The sequence below is a fragment of the Meles meles genome, chromosome 9 (assembly GCF_922984935.1).
Source record: "Meles meles chromosome 9, mMelMel3.1 paternal haplotype, whole genome shotgun sequence".
Classification (NCBI taxonomy): Eukaryota; Metazoa; Chordata; class Mammalia; order Carnivora; family Mustelidae; genus Meles; species Meles meles.
The window spans coordinates 38,387,619-38,405,492 of NC_060074.1; the positions used below are offsets into that span (position 1 = coordinate 38,387,619).

The following is a 17,874-nucleotide window of genomic DNA, read 5'->3' on the forward strand; positions in this document are numbered from 1 at the left end:
GAGGGACCACAGATGTGAACACCCAGCTCAAAACCCAGACAGATCCGTGCTCACTAAATGGTGGTTTGGAGCTATTATGGTTGTGTAACCATAATAAATACTAATTAAATACATAATAAATACTAATAAAATACACTTCCTCCTACCCCCAGTAGGGAGAAAGACAATTAATATAACGTTTTAAAGACCAGACAAGTGATATCAAGGGTGACTGCTGGAATTCAGAGGGGGGAAAGCATATGGGGCCCAGAAGGAGAAGTCTACAGGTGAAAACGGGGTGACAGGGGACAAGGCATAGGGTGGAAGTCACTGCACCAGCAGACCCGGGACTCCAGCAAAACCACGGAACTGGCCTCCACGTGGGTGGGTCAGATACACGTGTGAGGAATCGCACTTCCACGCATTCTGAAGGGCTAGCTAGCTCTTACAAGGAAGGAGAGAGGGAGGCAAAACAGAAACGAGTCACCTATGTGTGCGTTCTTTTCAGGACCACAGAGGTAGGTTGTACAGACACAAATTTTGTCTAGAAATAACTGTGACTTCTGAGTCTCAAAATTTACACAATAAAAAAAAAATCAGTACAAGGCAGAAGATCTTTGGAAAAGAAACTTTTGGAACTTTTGAATATTTGCAGAGGGCACCACAGGTCCAATAACACATACAGGGCCCAGAGTAAGAATTCTAATAGATGAGAAAATTCTAAATGGATTGCGTCTTGCTTTTTATGCCCATTAAAAAAGAAAAACATACTCCATTAACCTAAGAACATGGTATTAAAAGATATGCAATCCAGTAAAAGCTGGGGAATGACCTCTAGTAAATCTTTAAAAAATAATTAAGCTGTTCAGAGATCAAGCCTATTTTTAATTTTCTTATTTTGCTTACTTGTCTTTCGTATTTTGTCATGACTGTGACCTGCTCACGCAGAGGGGATATCGTGTTTTTAAAACCCTGCCAAGAGTAAGTCTAAAGAGAAAGGGTGTCATAAGTGAGTGGGGGACATGTCTATGGACAAGTGAACACATCCGAGGAGCCAACATCTGCCCAGACGCACAAGAAAAGGTAAAAGTCTAAGACTGGAGAGAGCAAGGATTTGCATTCCATGATGGTACCGACCTGGGTCACAAAGGCATTTATAGCTGGTGCCCACGCTGTGGCAGGTGCCGTGCGCGCAGGGGCTGAGCGCACAGAAGTCCACCAGCTGGGCGCACGCCGGCCCCGTGAAGCCCGCGCTGCAGCTGCAGCTGAAATGCAGGCCGTCCGCGTGGCAGGTCCCATTATTCTGGCACGGGAACGAGGCACATGGGTCCACCTTTTCCTCGCAGGCCGCGCCGAAGTAGCCTGCCAGAAAACACAGACAGGGGAACGGGTAAAAAATAAATGAAACCGTGTTCACACATCATAGCTGACAAGCTGGGTGCGTGCAGCACCTGGGTGGCTCAGACCTTAAGCCTCTGTCTTCGGCTTATGTCATGACCCTGGAGTCCCGGGATCCAGCCCCACATTGGTCTCTTTGCTCAGCGGGGAGTTTGCTTCTCAGTCTCCCTCTGTGCTCTCCCTCTCTCTCTCTCAAATAAATAAAATCTTTAAAAAATAAATAAATAATCTGGGTCCATTCCTAAATTTCCCCCATTGTGAAGCGATTAACTCATTTAACAGTTTCCAGATACTGACAACCCAACCATAGGGGGAAGGCAGGTCTTCTTAGCTTTAGGAATGGGAGGTTAAAATATTAAGTCCCGGGCTTCCAATTTGTTCAAATATAAGATATATGAGCTCTCAGATGTTCAGACACTCAGGGACGTGAATATATTTACAGGTGTACATAGGCATATGTATGTGTGAATAATTAGTCTAGAAAGATGCCGAAACAAAATTAATGGTGATTACCTTCAGGAAGGTAGGGCTGGGATCAGTGGAGGACTTTGTCCTCTTATTTCATACACATTTCTGGGGAAAAGGCTTTCCTTACCTTTGCTTCAAAAAGATGTAATCCTGAATTTAAAAAAAATAAAACCATATAAAATAGTAATCAATGAGAAGATCTCTCTCTCATATCCCTTCCACCCCATTCTTCTCTCTAGAAGAGCCACTGTTAGCAGTTTCTTGAATATATACTTTTTTAAAAAAGATTTTATTTATTTGACAGACAGAGATCACAAGTAGGCAGAGAGGCAGGTGGGGGGGGGGGAGTAGGCTCCCTGCTGAACAGAGAGCCCGATGTGAGGCTCGATCCCAGGATTCTGAGATCATAACCTGAGCCAGAGGTTTTAAGGCAGAGGCTTTAACCCACTGAGCCACCCAGGCGCCCCTTGAATATATACTTTTTAAAGATGGTTACTGCAGGGGCGCCTGGGTGGCTCAGTGGTTTAAGCCTCTGCCTTCGGCTCAGGTCATGATCTCAGGGTCCTGGGATCAAGCCCCGCATCGGGCTCTCTGCTCAGTGGGGAGCCTGTTTCTCCCTCTCTGCCTGCCTCTCTGCCTACTTGTGACCTCTCTCTCTGTCAAACAAAATAAATAAAATATTTAAAAAAAAAAAAAAAAAAAAAAAAAAAAAAAAAGATGGTTACTGCAATAGATAAACTCTGGTGGCCATATAACGGAATACTACACAGCGGTAAAAAGGATCTATGGTCTCACTTGTGCTACAACGTGGATGCACCCCAAAAAATTACGTTAGCTGAAAGAAAGCAATTAAAAAACAACACATATTGTGTGATTCCACTTATAAGAAATGTCCAGAAAAAGCAAATCTGTATAAAGAAAATAGACTGGTGCTTGTCTGGGGCCAGGTGTGACTTTGAATGGCCATAAGCTGTCTTTGGGGTTGATGTATATGGTCTAATATTGCATTGTGGTGATACAGTTACTAAAATGCACTGAGTTATGTACCTAAAATAAATGAAATTTGTATCTAAATTTTACCTCAGGAAAGCATTAAATTTTTTAAAAGTATTAAATGTGCTCATTGTAGAGTTGGTTTTTTTTTTTTTTGTAGAGGTTATTCTTGTTTTGTTTCCTATATACGTGTTTTGGTATTTCTCAGTTTTAAAAAGTACATATGTATGTGTGGGTCTGTAGGTTTGTGCATCCATGTAGAGATTTCAAATGCTTTAGTAAAACCTATTCACAGTATAGCAGCAGCTTGAAAATTAAAAGAGGGTGGTCTAAATTTTAGAAACAAAGTTAAATAATTTTACTAATAGACAGTTTTTATTCCAATATTCTCTTCAAGTTTTCTTGTCTATATATTTTTTTAAATTTTTTAATTTTTTTAATTTTTTTTTATATTTTATTTATACGACAGAGAGAAATCACAACTAGGCAGAGAGGCAGATTGTCTATATTTTCCTAAAAGATTTTATTTATTTATTTGAGAGAGAAAACACAAGTGGGGATGGGGGTGCAGAGAGAGAAGGAGAAGCAGGCTCCCCACTGAGAAGGGAGCCCGATGCGGGGCTCGATACCAGGGTACCAAGATCATGACCTGGGCTGAAGGCAGGTGCTTAACTGACTGCGCCACTCAGACGTCCCCTCCTTGTCTACATTTAAGTTCGTATTTACCCATCTTCACACAGAACTCCCAGTAATATTGGCAATATCTGTTGTTACTGCTAAGGACCTAGTGAATACATAAAACAAACAAAAATAGCTCACAGACTTAATTATCTGAAGCATCCCCCATAAATTGGCATAATCAACTTGGTGTTTTTCTGTCCAAAAATAGAAAACCTTTTCAAAATCCAATTCTATTCAGCATTTTATAAAGTTCCCGGTAGTTTTTAAATTTTAGAACTTGTACTAAAAATGTCCCACATTGGTTTTAATAACACTTGAATTCTCCAAAGAGTCCCTTCACAGCCTGGAATGGAATATAATTCCATCTTTCGTGAGATGCATTCCATTTTACTCTGAATGAAAAGGAGATACTTAAGTACTTATTACCATGGGACAAACAATGACCAAGGCGAGCCCCGACCTCTCTAATCTACTGCCTCATCCAGAAAAGAGCTGGAATTATTTTCTTTACAATGTAGTTGTGGGTTCTAAAAAGATACGTAGCAAAATTCCTGAAAGAGCTCCTGATCCAATGCTGAGTAAATGAATTAAATAAGAATGGTAAGAATAAGAGCCAGAGTGGACATCTCCTGGGGGCTGGTGTGCACCAGATGGTTTTAACCCTTTCCACGCATTATTTCTCTGAACCCCACTGTAGCTGTATGATACAAGAACCCTTAGTGCCTCTACTGAACAGATGGGACAGCGGCGACACAGAAACATATATAAAGTAGCCTGTTGAAGTCTACGTAGCTAGTAGATGGCAGAGCGGGGATACTAAGCCCAAGCTCTTGCTATTCTGCAGTATGACACAGAAGGATATCAGTGATGGGCCAATTAAGGACTTAAGGTGTATAGAAGAGTCATCCATCAAGTCAAAATTGAAAAAAAAAAAAAAAACCAACAAATTTTAGAAAGGCAATCACTCTAGATTCATGTTGGTAGACTCCATTATAAATATGCATGTAATCTGCATAGGATATTCTAAGCAGAGCGAAAGATGAGTAAATATGCAAGGAGATGTGAAGGGTCATGACTGGGGAGAGCCCACATTTCAGTAAGGTCAAGGGAAGGGTGGGAAGTGAACATAAATGAGGCCCCTGGTCAGAGGTCCGATCACGAATAGTCTTGCATGCCTCCGCAAGGAGTCTGCATTTCCTTCTGAAGCCCCTGGACATCATCTATTCTTGTTTTTTTGATATCCCTAATTGCAAGCAGTGTGGAGAGTGAATTAGTGACGATCAAGACTGGAAGCAGGAAACCAGGTGTTTACTAGCGTAATTGGGGTGAGAGGTTAGAAGGAACAATTTGTAGCACTAGGGATGAAGAATGTGAGAGAGTAAATGATTTCACAAGCAACACTGTCAATTCAGGGACCAATTAGATGGTGCAAGAATGAAAGAGCGGGGAAAGCCTAGGGACACAAGGTAACAGAAGCCTTAAACTCCAACGCCAGCAGGAGTCAGGCCCGCAGCACTGACGACAGAAGCAGGCCAGCAGTAAGACAGCAGGGAGTGGCGGGGACTGTGCCAGACCAGAGACAGCATGTCCCCTTGAGTGTGTTTCAAACGGGGTGGCTGCCGCTCACCCATAGCCCCCTGCTGCCATTTGGGAGGTGGAGCCCATTGCCAGATGCTCTGAATTTTTTTTTTTAAAGATTATTTATTTATTTGACAGACAGAGATCACAAGTAGGCAGAGAGGCAGGCAAAGGGGGGTGGGGAGCAGGCTCCCCGCTGAGCAGAGAGCCTGATGTGGGGCATGATCCCAAGACCCTGAGATCATGACCTGAGCTTAAGGCAGAGGCTTTAACCCACTGAGCCACCCAGGCATCCCAGATCCTCCGAATTTTTTTTTTTTTTTAAAGATTTATTTATTTGACAGATAGAGATCACAAGTAGGCAGAGAGGCAGGCAGAGAGAGAGAGAGGAGGAAGCAGGCCCCCAGCCAAGCCGAGAGCCTGATGCGGGGCTCGATCCCAGGACCCTGGGATCATGACCTGAGCTGAAGGCAGAGGCTTTAACCTGCTGAGCCACCCAGGCGCCCCCTCCGAATTTTTAAGAAATATCTGAGATCTGGATTCTTGTTGGAACCCCTCCTAGTTGAAAACAGTAATATGTCATTTCTCTGGGAGCTCAAACACATCTGTGGACCCTGTGTATGTGCCTTCTGCGTGTAACTTAATGGGAACCACGGGCTTTGGAGCCAACATGGGAGTTACTGCCCACGAGCAACTGCAAGACCTTGAGCAAGTCCTTGATCCTCTTGACCTCGTGTGTCTGCGTTCATGGAATGGGCATGGTCATGCCGACAGCACACGGTTTTTACGAAGCTAAAATGAAAAATTCTGGAAAACATTTGGCACGGTGACTATCAAATAACAAGCATTCAGTAAGAAGCAGCTACACGTGTGTTTTTCCAGACTGGGGTCTAATGGGGATGGTGGTGTTACCAACTGCAATGGCCGACAGAGGAGGAGATTCCCAGGGCAAAATGATGAGCTCAGCTTTGCACTTGTTGGCTTGAGGTACTTTTGTGGTTATCCCAGAGTCAGTTAACTATGCAGACCTGGTGCTCAGGAAAGAGATATGAAGGAGAAGACATGGACTGGGGGTCAGACACATATGGATAGGAATCAAATTCATAGGTGTGGATGCTAATACTTGAGGCAAGTGTCTGGAAGACAGTCCTCACTAGAACTGCCCATGCTGGTACCCCCATCGCAGGTTTCTCTGCCTCCATTCCTGTGAGAAATCAGTGTCTATTATTTAAGCCAACCACCGACGGTATTCTGTCATGGAAGCCCAAGCTAAGACACGACAGCTGTGACCAGCAACTTCTCTTTTTCCATCACCCAGGCAATTGTTATCCTCTGATTAATGGGACATCCTTTGTAAATGACTCACACCTTTCATAGCCACCCCTTAAATGGCTTCCAGAGAGGAAAGGGACAAAGCTTTATAACACAAAGAAGGCAGGGCCAGAAAACCAAAGTTGGGCTCTTCTTCCTAGCTTTGTGACCTTGAGTGAAGTACTTAATCATTTTGTGCTTTAATTTTCTTGCATATAAAACGAGGATGACTCCTGCTGTGTCGGATGAAACAAAATGGCAGGCAGTACTTAATAGATGTTGGAGGCTCCTTCCTTTAAGCAGCACTTCTAGGGAAATTCCAGGTTGTAGGTACACCCAGAGTTTGTGGTTAGAGCAATGGGAGAGAGGTGGGCTTGTCAGCCAATCTCTGGAACGTCATGAAATTTCACATGAACATGAATCCTTGGGGGGAAGGGCGGGTCCCAGGAGATATCTAAGAGGGAGTGTTTTGGAATCAGGTGGTTCTCACACAGTGTTCTCTAAACATATGCACAATTACTGGGCCATCCAGAGAGGTTGACAAATGGATCTGAGGTCCCAGAGCAAGCCGTGGTGGGAAGAGGTGATAGGCAGGGGGCATCTCTAGCAGCATTTCCACGCAGGTTCAAAAGGACAAGCTGCTGAAACAGTGTCTTTTAATGGCAAACACTTGTCCATACTGGGCACAATTCCAAGCGGCTGGGCTACATTAACTCACTGAACCCTGGTCTCAGTTCTATGAGCTAAGTACTATTATTTCCTTTCCAGATGGGTAAACAGAGGCACAGAAAGATCAGGTAACTTGTCCAAGGTTACACAGCTAGTAAATGGCAGGAACAGAGCTTGAACACAGGGAGTCTGACTCCCAAATCCAAGCTTCTAGCCAGTGCTTTTTGCCATTAACACTTGACGTCTGGGGTGCAGCAGACAGGCCAAGAATGTGAAAACAGGTAATCCAGGACCTGTCAGACCCCTCTGTCACTTGCTGGCTATGTGTAGCAGAAAGGGCTTGTCCTCTCTGATATCTGCCTCCTCTGCTTTTACAGCAATAGGACAGCTGGTCACCCAGCTGCCCAGAATAATGGCTACATTGGCTGTCTCCTCTGTAGCCAGATGGAAATGACAACACTCTGGGTAATGGGATATAAATGGAAATCTCTTGAGGTTGTTTCTGAGAAACTTCTTTAAAAGAGAGCTGGCATGCACCCTTTGCCCTGTTTTATTTTATCCCTTCACTCATTCTACTGTCTGGAGCATAGAGATGATGGCTGAGTTTTGTGCCACTTTGGTAGAAAATAACCCATAGACAGTAACATTCAGTGAACCCCAGGAAGGATAAATTCAAAGAAAACAAACAAGGGCCTCATAGTCAAAATAATGGGCACCCAAAACTAGAAAAAAAAATATTAAAAGTATCCAGAAGAAAAAACCAAAATACATATATTGAACAATGAAAAGAACTACAGGTGACTTTTCATTAGGATCCATGGAGGCAAAAGACAATAAAATTACCTCTTTTTAAGGTACTGAAAGAATGAACCTATCTCCAAGAACTCTATTTCCAGAGAAAATAACTTTAAATAAAAATAAGGCTAAATTAAGACATTTTCTAACAAAGAACAGCCAAGAGAATGTTGTTGCCAACATACCTACCTTACTACAAAAACATTAAGGAGTCTTATTAAAGCAGAATATAAATGATAATATAGACAGAAATGCAAGTTTGTAGGAAGAAATGAAGAGGACTGAAAATGGTACATTCAGGAATAAGTTCTTTTTCCTTTTCTTTATTTAAAAACAACTAGCTATTTAAAGATTTTATTTATTTATTGAGAGAGAGTACACACGAGAGTGGGGGGTGGGGAGTGGGAGAGGGAATCTCAATCAGACGCCCCACTGAGTGTGCAGCCCAAAGCGGGGCTGGATCTCACGACCCTGAGGTCATGAAATCAAGAGTCAGGGGCCCAAATGACTGAGCCCCTTAAACAACTGACTATTTGAAGCAAAATTAATAACATCGGATCATAATGTTATAACATACTTAGAAAATACATGACAACAATAGAACAAAGAATGAGGGGGTGGTTGATAGCATTATACCGTCATTGGATACTGTAATGCCCAGAGCAACCACTAAACGACAACAAAAAATTAAGAAGAGAAACAACAGCAGAAAATAAAGATATCGCTAAAAAGCCAACTGAAGAGAAAAAAATTTTCTAAGTATTCAATTTTCCTAAAAGAAGGAAGGAAAGGAAGAATAAAATAAAGAACATGGGAAATGAACAGAAAACGGCATCCAGTCCTATCCATAATCGCCCTGAATGCAAATGACTAACAATGCAGAGACTGTCAGACCGAACAAGAAAAAAGGAGGACCAAATTACATGTTCTCTAAGAGAAACCCATTTTTAAATAAAAAGACATAAATATTGATGTGAAAAGACGGGAGAAGATACATTAAGGGAAAATTATTGTAAGAAACCTAATGTGGCGATATTATATCAGAAAAGGTGGGCTTCAACGCTAGAAGTATTATCAGAGGGGCCATTTAACATGAAAAACTTGGCTGTCTATCAAAAAGATATAACAACCCTAAATGTGCAGACACCTAATAAGAGAACTTCGAAATACACAAAAGAAAAAGCTGCCAGAGGGAGAAACAGACTCCATCAGAGAAGGACCTCTTTCTTATTACCCAATAGAATAAAGTGACAGCATGAGCTCATGTCTACAATATTTTAAAATACTATTGAACCATCCTGACCTAATTAATATTAGTATAAAACTACACCCAAAAACTCAGAACACAAATTCTTTACACACGCACATTAAACAAGTCAGTTATTTTGCCAGATGTGAGAAAATCGTTTGACAAAAATCAATATCCATTCATTATTTTTAAAGGGGAGGGGGTATTATAAGCAAACTAAAACAGAGGCCATTTCCTCCATCAGACAGGGCAAAAAACAAAAACTTGCAGGTAACTTCATATTTATATTTATATAAATATATGTTCATAAACATATTCATATTTATATTCCTATTTATATTCAATATATGAATTTATATTCATAAACTACATATAACGTGCATATAACCCATATGAAATAATGGGTAGCCTCCTCTAAGATAAAGAATAAACCAAAGGAAATGATTTTTTTTTTTTATGGTACAAATTCACAAGGTGACTCCATAATTTACATCGACATGCAAGGAACACAGAAAACCTAAAACAATGTTGGAAAAAGAAAAAAAAAAGGCTTAAGATTAAAAGATTTGGAGGACTTACCTTAGCTCACTTTTTTTTTTTTTTTTAATTTTATTTATTTGAAAGAGAGAGAATGCGCATACAAGTGGTGGGGAGGGGCAGAGGGAGAAGGAGGGGCAGGCTCTCTGATCTCAGGACCCTGGGATTCTGACCTGAGCTGAAGGCAGCCACTTAACCGACTGAGCCACCCAAGCACCCCTATGTTAGCTGACTTCTAAACTTGGTATAAAGATACAGTTATTTACAGTGTCTATTGTTTGCAACTAAACCAAATTCTGATTGATAAACCATGCCAGTGAAATCCAATAACTAGCTCTTCTTTGAGGTCTTAGGTTCCTCATTTGTTAAAAATAGAGATAAGACAGCTGTATAAATCAAATATTACGCTAATAGAGGAAAAAGAAGAGGAATCAGTGTTAACACTAACAGCAAATACTGAGTTCTTATACCGACACTACACCAAACAATTGCCTTCTATCCCTTTGATTTATCACAACCACTGGCTCAGTTAGAGTCTACTATTATCTGCTTTCACCAAAGACGGCTTAGAGACTAGATATCGGAGAACAAGTCCAGGGACATCAACCGGTAAGTGAGAAAAGCAAAAACCAAAATGAGGTCCGTGTTCTTAAGCCCAGTGCTAGGCTGCCTCCAGCATGAGAGTTTGTCTCAAGGCACTTGAAAAGTTGAAGGTACCACACTAGCAAAAGAAATGATGGCCAGATTAAACCCATCAGTATCCTAACTTCTTTAATTTAAGATAGCTTTAGGCCATGGAGATCCCTTAGAGAGTATAAATTTTGAACTCTGTGCATTGGAAATGCCCTGGGCCTCGTGGAGGATAATTTTAAAGAATACGATCATGAAACTTGAGTTCTAAGGAATAAGCCTATCACATGAACTACCAACTCCTTATAAAACCAAATGTCATTTTTAAAATAAGCCAAATATGCCTGGGTGGCTCAGTGGTTTAAGCCGCTGCCTTCGGCTCAGGTCATGATCTCAGGGTCCTGGGATCGAGTCCCACATCGGGCTCTCTGCTCCGCGAGGAGCCTGCTTCCCTCTCATTCTCTCTCTGCCTGCCTCTCTGCCTACTTGTGATCTCTCTCTGTCAAATAAATAAATAAAATCTTTAAAAAAAAATAAATAAATAAAATAAGCCAAATATCAGATTTGGAGTCAAGGTGCCAACTAAGGCAGGCCTGACCTCCCCATCTGCCGATCAAGGCCAGATGTTGGCTAGTTTATGGCTCTTGCCATAATACGTGTTACATGGGTGTGAAGGTCTAAGTTCTTGAAATTTTGACTCAAAGCTAGCTTGTAAACATGATGCTGATGACAGAGAGCTTGAATGTTACCGCACTGGAAGTGTCAAAAACTAAACTAGCCCAGGGAAGAAACAATGTATATTCAATTTCTAGATCTATCCATGAGTATATGTAAGTGATCCCCCAAACAGATGTCGTGCTTCAAAATATACAAGTTTGTGTTTCAAAATATACAAGTCTGTGACTCAAAGCTAAGGCAAAGATTACTTTCAAGTGCACTCCTGTGTTAATCTACACCATGAGTACTGTTCTGGAAGTGCTGGGAGAAAGGTATCTTACACCACAAGGTAGGAAAGGCCTTGGGGTCATCTGTACCTCGGCTAGACTCGGCCAGCACAGACTTCATCTTTCCAGAAACATACCAAAAATGAACCAAGATTTTCATTGTCCTGTTTTTCTCCTCTGTATCTCCCTCCCCTCCTCACCCTCCTTTCCCTCAACCATACATTACATAAAAGAATTTCAAACTCCACATTCAATCCTAGGAACCTCTAGGCTTTTTCCTGTTCCTGCATCCCATTATAACTCTAAAAGCAATTATTTAGATAGCCTTTGGTAAAGTTTCGCTTTCTATTAACGTAACTCTTTCAGACCTTTGACAAGTCAATCTATCAGTAATGACCTCTTAAGGTAAATGTTCTGGAAAATTCCTCTTGCAGAATATGCAAACCAAATTAGTTAGGTGGCCAAGGCAAGAGGACTAGAAAACAAAATTTAACGTTCTTGGATTCAACCACAAACACGGACACATTCAGAACAAATAAAAAACTGCTTTGTGGGATATCATACTGTAAGTAATAAAAATAATAATAATAGGGGCGCCTCGGTGGCTCAATGGGTTAAAGCCTCTGCCTTTGGCTCAGGTCACGATTCCATAGAACCCCACCATCAGGCTCACTGCTCAGGGGGGAGCCTGCTTCCCTTCCTCTCTCTCTGCCTGCCTCTCTGCGTATTTGTGATCTCTGTCAAATAAATAAATAAAATCTTTAAATAATAATAATAATAATAGTGTTTCTGAACTGACTAAAAGATTAACAGATTAACGATACTGGAGAAATAATATGTAGTCCCATCTGGAACCTAAAGAGCAAATATATGTGAATTTATGATCCTACTTGAAGAGCAGAAAAATAAAAAAATTATTTAATAATGTTAATCAAAATGTGCAGACAGAATAAGGAAGATAGTAATGTTTTTGGTTCGCAACAGTCTCTTCCAAGTCCTACAAACTTCATATGATAGACATTAGAAAATGCTGGAAAGAAAACACAATAGCCCCAGAGAAAAACTGAAACCCGTGGAAACAATGCCAGCAGTCAAGACAGTTAAAACAACTCTGCTGTAACAAGGGGAAAGTTCAGAGAAGGATGAAAGCTTAAAGGATTAAAATGGAAAAGCAAACAAGACAGAACTAGGCAAGAAATGCAAGGAAATAGGGGCTAATGCAAAACTATAATTTAGCTAGTTGACTATTGCTTCGAATTCTGTCTTTGAGCCAATATTTTTATGTCTATGCCTGCCAAGCATTTGTTATGTAAATAAAGAAATCAACACCCTTCAGATAGACACATTGTGGCAATCAGACCTTTGGAACCAAAAGAAAATGTTCCTGGATCATTTTAAGTTGCAAGATCAAGAAGTCACTCTGCCTAGGAAGCTATGGAGAGGTGAGAGGTCTCTGCAAGGGGAAAGACAATGCAGGGATACCTGAACCTCAACTCGTGATTTCACTGGCTTGGCAAAGCGTTCATGGACAAGACTGCCTCCTCTCCCCTGAGCCCACGTCTCACAAATCAGTGGATATTAATAGATGCTATCTTCAAAATACTTCCTGACCCCAAACACTGTTTGATCTCTACTGCCACCACTCCAAGTCAAAGCCACAATTATCTCTCTCCTTGTCTTTACAACAGTTTCCTCTGAGATTCCCGATTCTGTTCTACCCCTACAACCAGTTTTCCAAGCCGTAATAGGAATATTTTCTTTAAATGTGAATATAAGCACCGCTTTCCATTGCTCTTAGAATAAAACATGTGCTTCCCACCCATGGGCAGCAAGCCCTGTGCGCTGTGACAGTGTGACACTGACCCGATGACCCCTCTTTCTCTGGCAGCTGGCCCCACCGACCTCCCTCCAGTTCCCAGAAATGACTAGCTGTTCCCCACCTAGAGCCTCGCCACATACCGTTCCCGGTGCCTGGAAGTTGCTGCTCCTACCTGCTTACACTTGATGATTTAGTTCCTGGCTTTTTTTTTTTTTTTAAAGATTTTATTTATTTACTTGAGAGAGAGACCACCAGTAGAGAGGGGCAGAGGGAGAGAAGGACAGAGATTGTGAGGCAGACTCCACACTGAGCACAGAGCCCAACACAGAGCTTGATCCCAGGACTCTGAGATCATGACCTGAGTCGAAGTCAGATGCTTAAGTCACCTAGACACCCAGTTTCCAGTTTTAATGTTCGATAGGCAGGACTCCCCTGGTCACCCTATTCTGGATACATATCCCTTTTTATTCTGTGTCACAGTGCCTGGTTCACTATCTCCATGGCACTCCCCTGAATTTCTTTTTTTTTTTTTAAAGATTTTATTTATTTATTTGACAGAGAGAGATCACAAGTAGGCAGAGAGGCAGGCAGAGAGAGAGAGGAGAAAGCAAGCTCCCTGCCAAGCAGGGTGCCCGATGCGGGACTCGATCCCAGGACCCTGAGATCATGACCTGAGCTGAAGGCAGAGGCTTAACCCACTGAGCCACCCAAGCACCCCACTCCCCTGAATTTCTAATGACAAAGTCGTGTTGGTTTATTTGTCTGTCATCTGTCTCCCACCCCTAAGTTATGTTAGTTCCTCAGGTTGGTTCCTCAGCCTTGGGCCTTGGCACCCAGTAAACACTTATGGAATAAATGAACAGATGAATGAGGAGATGAGTGACAGAGGACATATTCTAGCAGATTTGCTACAAGGCGGTATGGAAGGATAAATGTTAGATTACAGATACCTAAGTGAATAATCACTGAATCGGGATGAAGGCATGAGGGGCTCCTGGGTGGCTCAGTCAGTTAAGCCTCCCAACCCTTGGTTTCTGCTCAGGACATGATCTCAGGGTTGTGGGATCAAATCCCATGTCAGGTTCTAAGCTCAGTGTAGAGTTCACTTCTGCCTCTCCCTCTGCCCCCTCCCTGCCCCCGAGTGTATAGGCACACACACACACACTCTCTCTCTCTCAAATAAATAAATAAAATCTTACAAAAGGTAAGGGGATGAAATTTGGTTCATCTAAGTGCCTTGGCGAGCAGCAAAGGGAAGCGAGGAGAAGGAAACATCTTGACTTTCCAAGAGCTTATTATTCTTCCAGAAGAGACTAGAAAAACACATCTAGAACAATGAGGAAACAACCTGAGGCTGCCTTTTCTTTGCACAAGCACTGAGAGAATGGTTCCAGCCTGCTGTGAGTTTGGAGGGACTGGCCCAGGCTGTCTACCCAGGGTCAATGTGCGTCACAGGCTCTAGGAGCAGCAACAATTCAAAAGAAGTAGGGATCATCTCAGGGGTGGGCCGGCCAGCAAAACCTCATGGGAGAGCTGGGTTTTGCACGGGGTCTCAAAGCAAGCCCAAGATTTGGCTGGGCAGACAAGGAAGAGGAGTGGTATTAGAATCAGAGAGGAGGTTTTGGCTGGTGTTTATGGAAAACGTAATTGGGACCACATTTGTTCTCATTCTAAGAAAGCAGACAGTTAGGCGAGATAAAGAGGAAAAGGGAGAACATCTAGAAAAAGCAATTACGAAGCCCTAAGATGTAACAGACCCAAGATGATTGCATTTACAAGATAACTTTTAATTTTTAAGAAAATCCATCTGTGAGAGTAAAAATCACCTTAAAAACTTTTTCTTTAGCAGAACAAAAAGACAAATGAGATGTAAGAGGAGAAAATGAAAAATAACTAGGAAATAATCAGAGGAATATTAAATCAACTTTTCCTCAGCTTAGACTCAACAGATAAAAGACGAGACAATACTTACAGTGCATGGGTTATACGAGCAAAAGTCATTGGCTATTAAGAATGGAAATTTCGGGTTTTAGCCAGAAAGTTTTGTGTTTTCTTTGGGCACTCATTTATCCGATCTATACAAACGGAGACCAACATGTACCAGGCACTGCTTTGGACCTTAGATTTTAGTTAGGAAAATAGACACTAGAAAGATAAATCGATATCATTAACTCAAGCTACACGTTACTGATGTGGGTAAGAGGTAGAGAATACTCGGGGCTGTCTTAAATAGGGTGGTCAGGGAGCCGTGAATGGCCTGAGGGAATGATCCATTGTCAAGTCTGAAGCAAGACTTCCAGCAAAGGCAGCATCAGGCGCAAACACCCCAAGGAGCATTGTGTTCTGAAATGAATGGCGCCCCCTGGAGGACATTTCTCAAGCCCTCGCTGTGGTTAAGAACCGCAGGAGGCCAGCCCCTAGGGAGAAAAGAGAGTAGTGGGAAATAAGGTCCAGGAGGCAGGCAGGGATATGCTGGCTCTACACCATATGTTGGGGTGAGGGGGGATCACCTAGGTTTAAGAGGCTTGGAGTGAAAACATGGGATTTACCTGTTAGAAAGTTCACTCTGCCTATTGTGTGGAGAACAGACCAGAGAGGACAAGAGTGAATCAGAAGAAGTCTAGAAGCTACCTCAGGAGTCCAGAGAGGAACCGGAGCTCACAAGAGGTCGGGAAGCCTGAGCAAACCACATAACCATTGTCTCTGACACGAACAACAAGAAATTTGCAATGTGAGATAGCCAGAGGATCGCCTTACACACACAAGAAAAATAATGTTTCAACTCTTTGTAGAAATTCTGAGTTTGGAGAAACACAAAAGAAGAAGAAAAAAAAAAAAAAAAAAAAAACAAAACAGGAACTAAGAAATGGGACATGGAAGGGAGACACAGGTACTGAATACCTGCCTACCACCTCCCAGCTCCATGAGGTACATGTTACCTTTTAGATATTTTCAAACTGAAGCCCAGAGGGCTAAGTAATTTGACCGAAGCCATCTGGTAATCGACAGAGTGTCCCATGGGTTCATTAAATTTGTGTCCCAAATGGAACTTCCCATCCTCTCCCCTCAAAGCTGCTCATTGCCCTGCAGCACCCCCATACGTGCAGTTGCCTAAAGCTTTCTGAAGGCTGGCTTGTCCTCCATGGTCCCTCTCCCTCTCTTCTTACAGCCAGTCCATCCCCTTCTACCTCCATTGTCCCTGACTCGTTCCACCATTATTGCTCACCTAAATTACTGTCACAGAGTTCTCCGACTTTCGTTGTCCTCCAATCCATTATTCCTCCTCCAGCTACAGTAATTTCTCTTAAATGCTAAAGTTCTGCCCCTTCTCTGCTAAAACGAATCATGGTGCCCTCCCCCACATGCTCGGATGGAGCCCAATCCCCTTGTCACGGTGTTGGAGGGCCTGCCAAGCTGCCTTCTACTTCAGTCACTGGTCCATACTATCTCTCCATCACATTGTGCATTACAGTTCTGCCGAGCTCCCCTCTGTTCCTCAAACATGGCACGCACTCTCTCCTATACCTTCACACATGGTGTCCACGTTCTCTTCCTGGGAGACTCAGTCTTCTGCCCACAGCCCTAACTTACTATCTTGGTGCCGCTTCCCCTTCGGGTCTCCATTAAAACATTACTTCCCTTGGAACATTTCCTGGATTTCCCTCCAGCCCCCAGTCTGGGGGGGGTGGAGGTCCCTCTTCAACTAAACCACTCTAGTAGAGCCCAGTCATATGTGTGGTCATAATGTCTACATTGTTTCTTTTACCCACTACCCCAAAAGATCCACGAGCCAGAGTCCCACCTGCCTTGTTCACTCCTAGGTCCCTTGTCATTAGCACAATAACTGCCACAAAGTAGGATCCACAAAGAGGATGATTAAGTCTTTCATTAAATACATTATTTCATATTCACATGATGGAATAAAATGCAGCCATTAATAACAATGCTTTAGGAAAATAATGATACAGGAAAACATTTGGAACACATTGTTCAGTTTAAGAAGCTCATTACAAAAGAGAATGCACAGTAAGATCCAATTTTAGTTTTCTAAAATACACACTAAAGAAAGAGACTTCAGGGGCACCTGGGTGGCTCAGTCAGTTAAGCATCTGTCTTCAGCTCAGGTCATGATCGCTGGGTCCTGTGACTGAGCCCCACATCAGGCTCTCTGCTCAGAGGGGAGTCTGCTTCTCCCTGTCCCTCTGTCCCTATACCTGTTCTCCCTCTCTCTCTCTATAATAAATAAATAAAAATCTTTTTTAAAAGATTAAATTAAATTAAAAAGAGACTTCAAAGATTTGCCTAAAATTCAAAGTTTTCTCTCTTGGTGGATGTACTTACAGGTGGGTTTTTTTTTCCCCTTGAGCTCATCTAAACATAGGTTTCTCTGATTGTGAAGGTAAAATGATAAAATTATTTAAAGTGTTATTTAAAGTCCTAGACTGTAACACAGCAGAGTGTAATGGTCAAGTGAGAGGGGACAGTGGTGAGATCAGTCCACATGCACGCCCTGGTGTACTGGGACCAGACACATCACTAAGTGTAGACTATTTGGGAATCGAAAGTAAGGAAGGGACAAGATTCTTTATATGAATTACAATTAAATATAACTGGGTCAATTAGAAAGTAGAGCAGTGGGAAATGCTTCAAGAAGGGGAAGCTTAGGGGCGCCTGGGTGGCTCAGTGGGTTAAAGCCTCTGCCTTTCGCTCAGGTCATGATCCCAGGGTCCTGGGATCGAGCCCCGCATCGGGCTCTCTGCTTGGCGGGGAGCCTGCTTCCTCCTCTCTCTCTCTCTGCCTACCTCTCTCCCTACTTGTGATCT

The 17,874-nt window shown here is 42.4% G+C and overlaps 1 protein-coding gene across 1 annotated transcript in view; it reads right to left on the bottom strand.

Moving 5' to 3' along the window:
- DNER (delta/notch like EGF repeat containing) overlaps positions 1-17,874 on the bottom strand; it is a 313,530-nt gene that overhangs the window by 62,584 nt on the left and 233,072 nt on the right. The window contains exon 8 of the mRNA XM_046017974.1: positions 1,117-1,341. Coding sequence (XP_045873930.1) covers positions 1,117-1,341 — 225 coding nt within the window. The remainder of the gene's footprint in view (positions 1-1,116; positions 1,342-17,874) is intronic.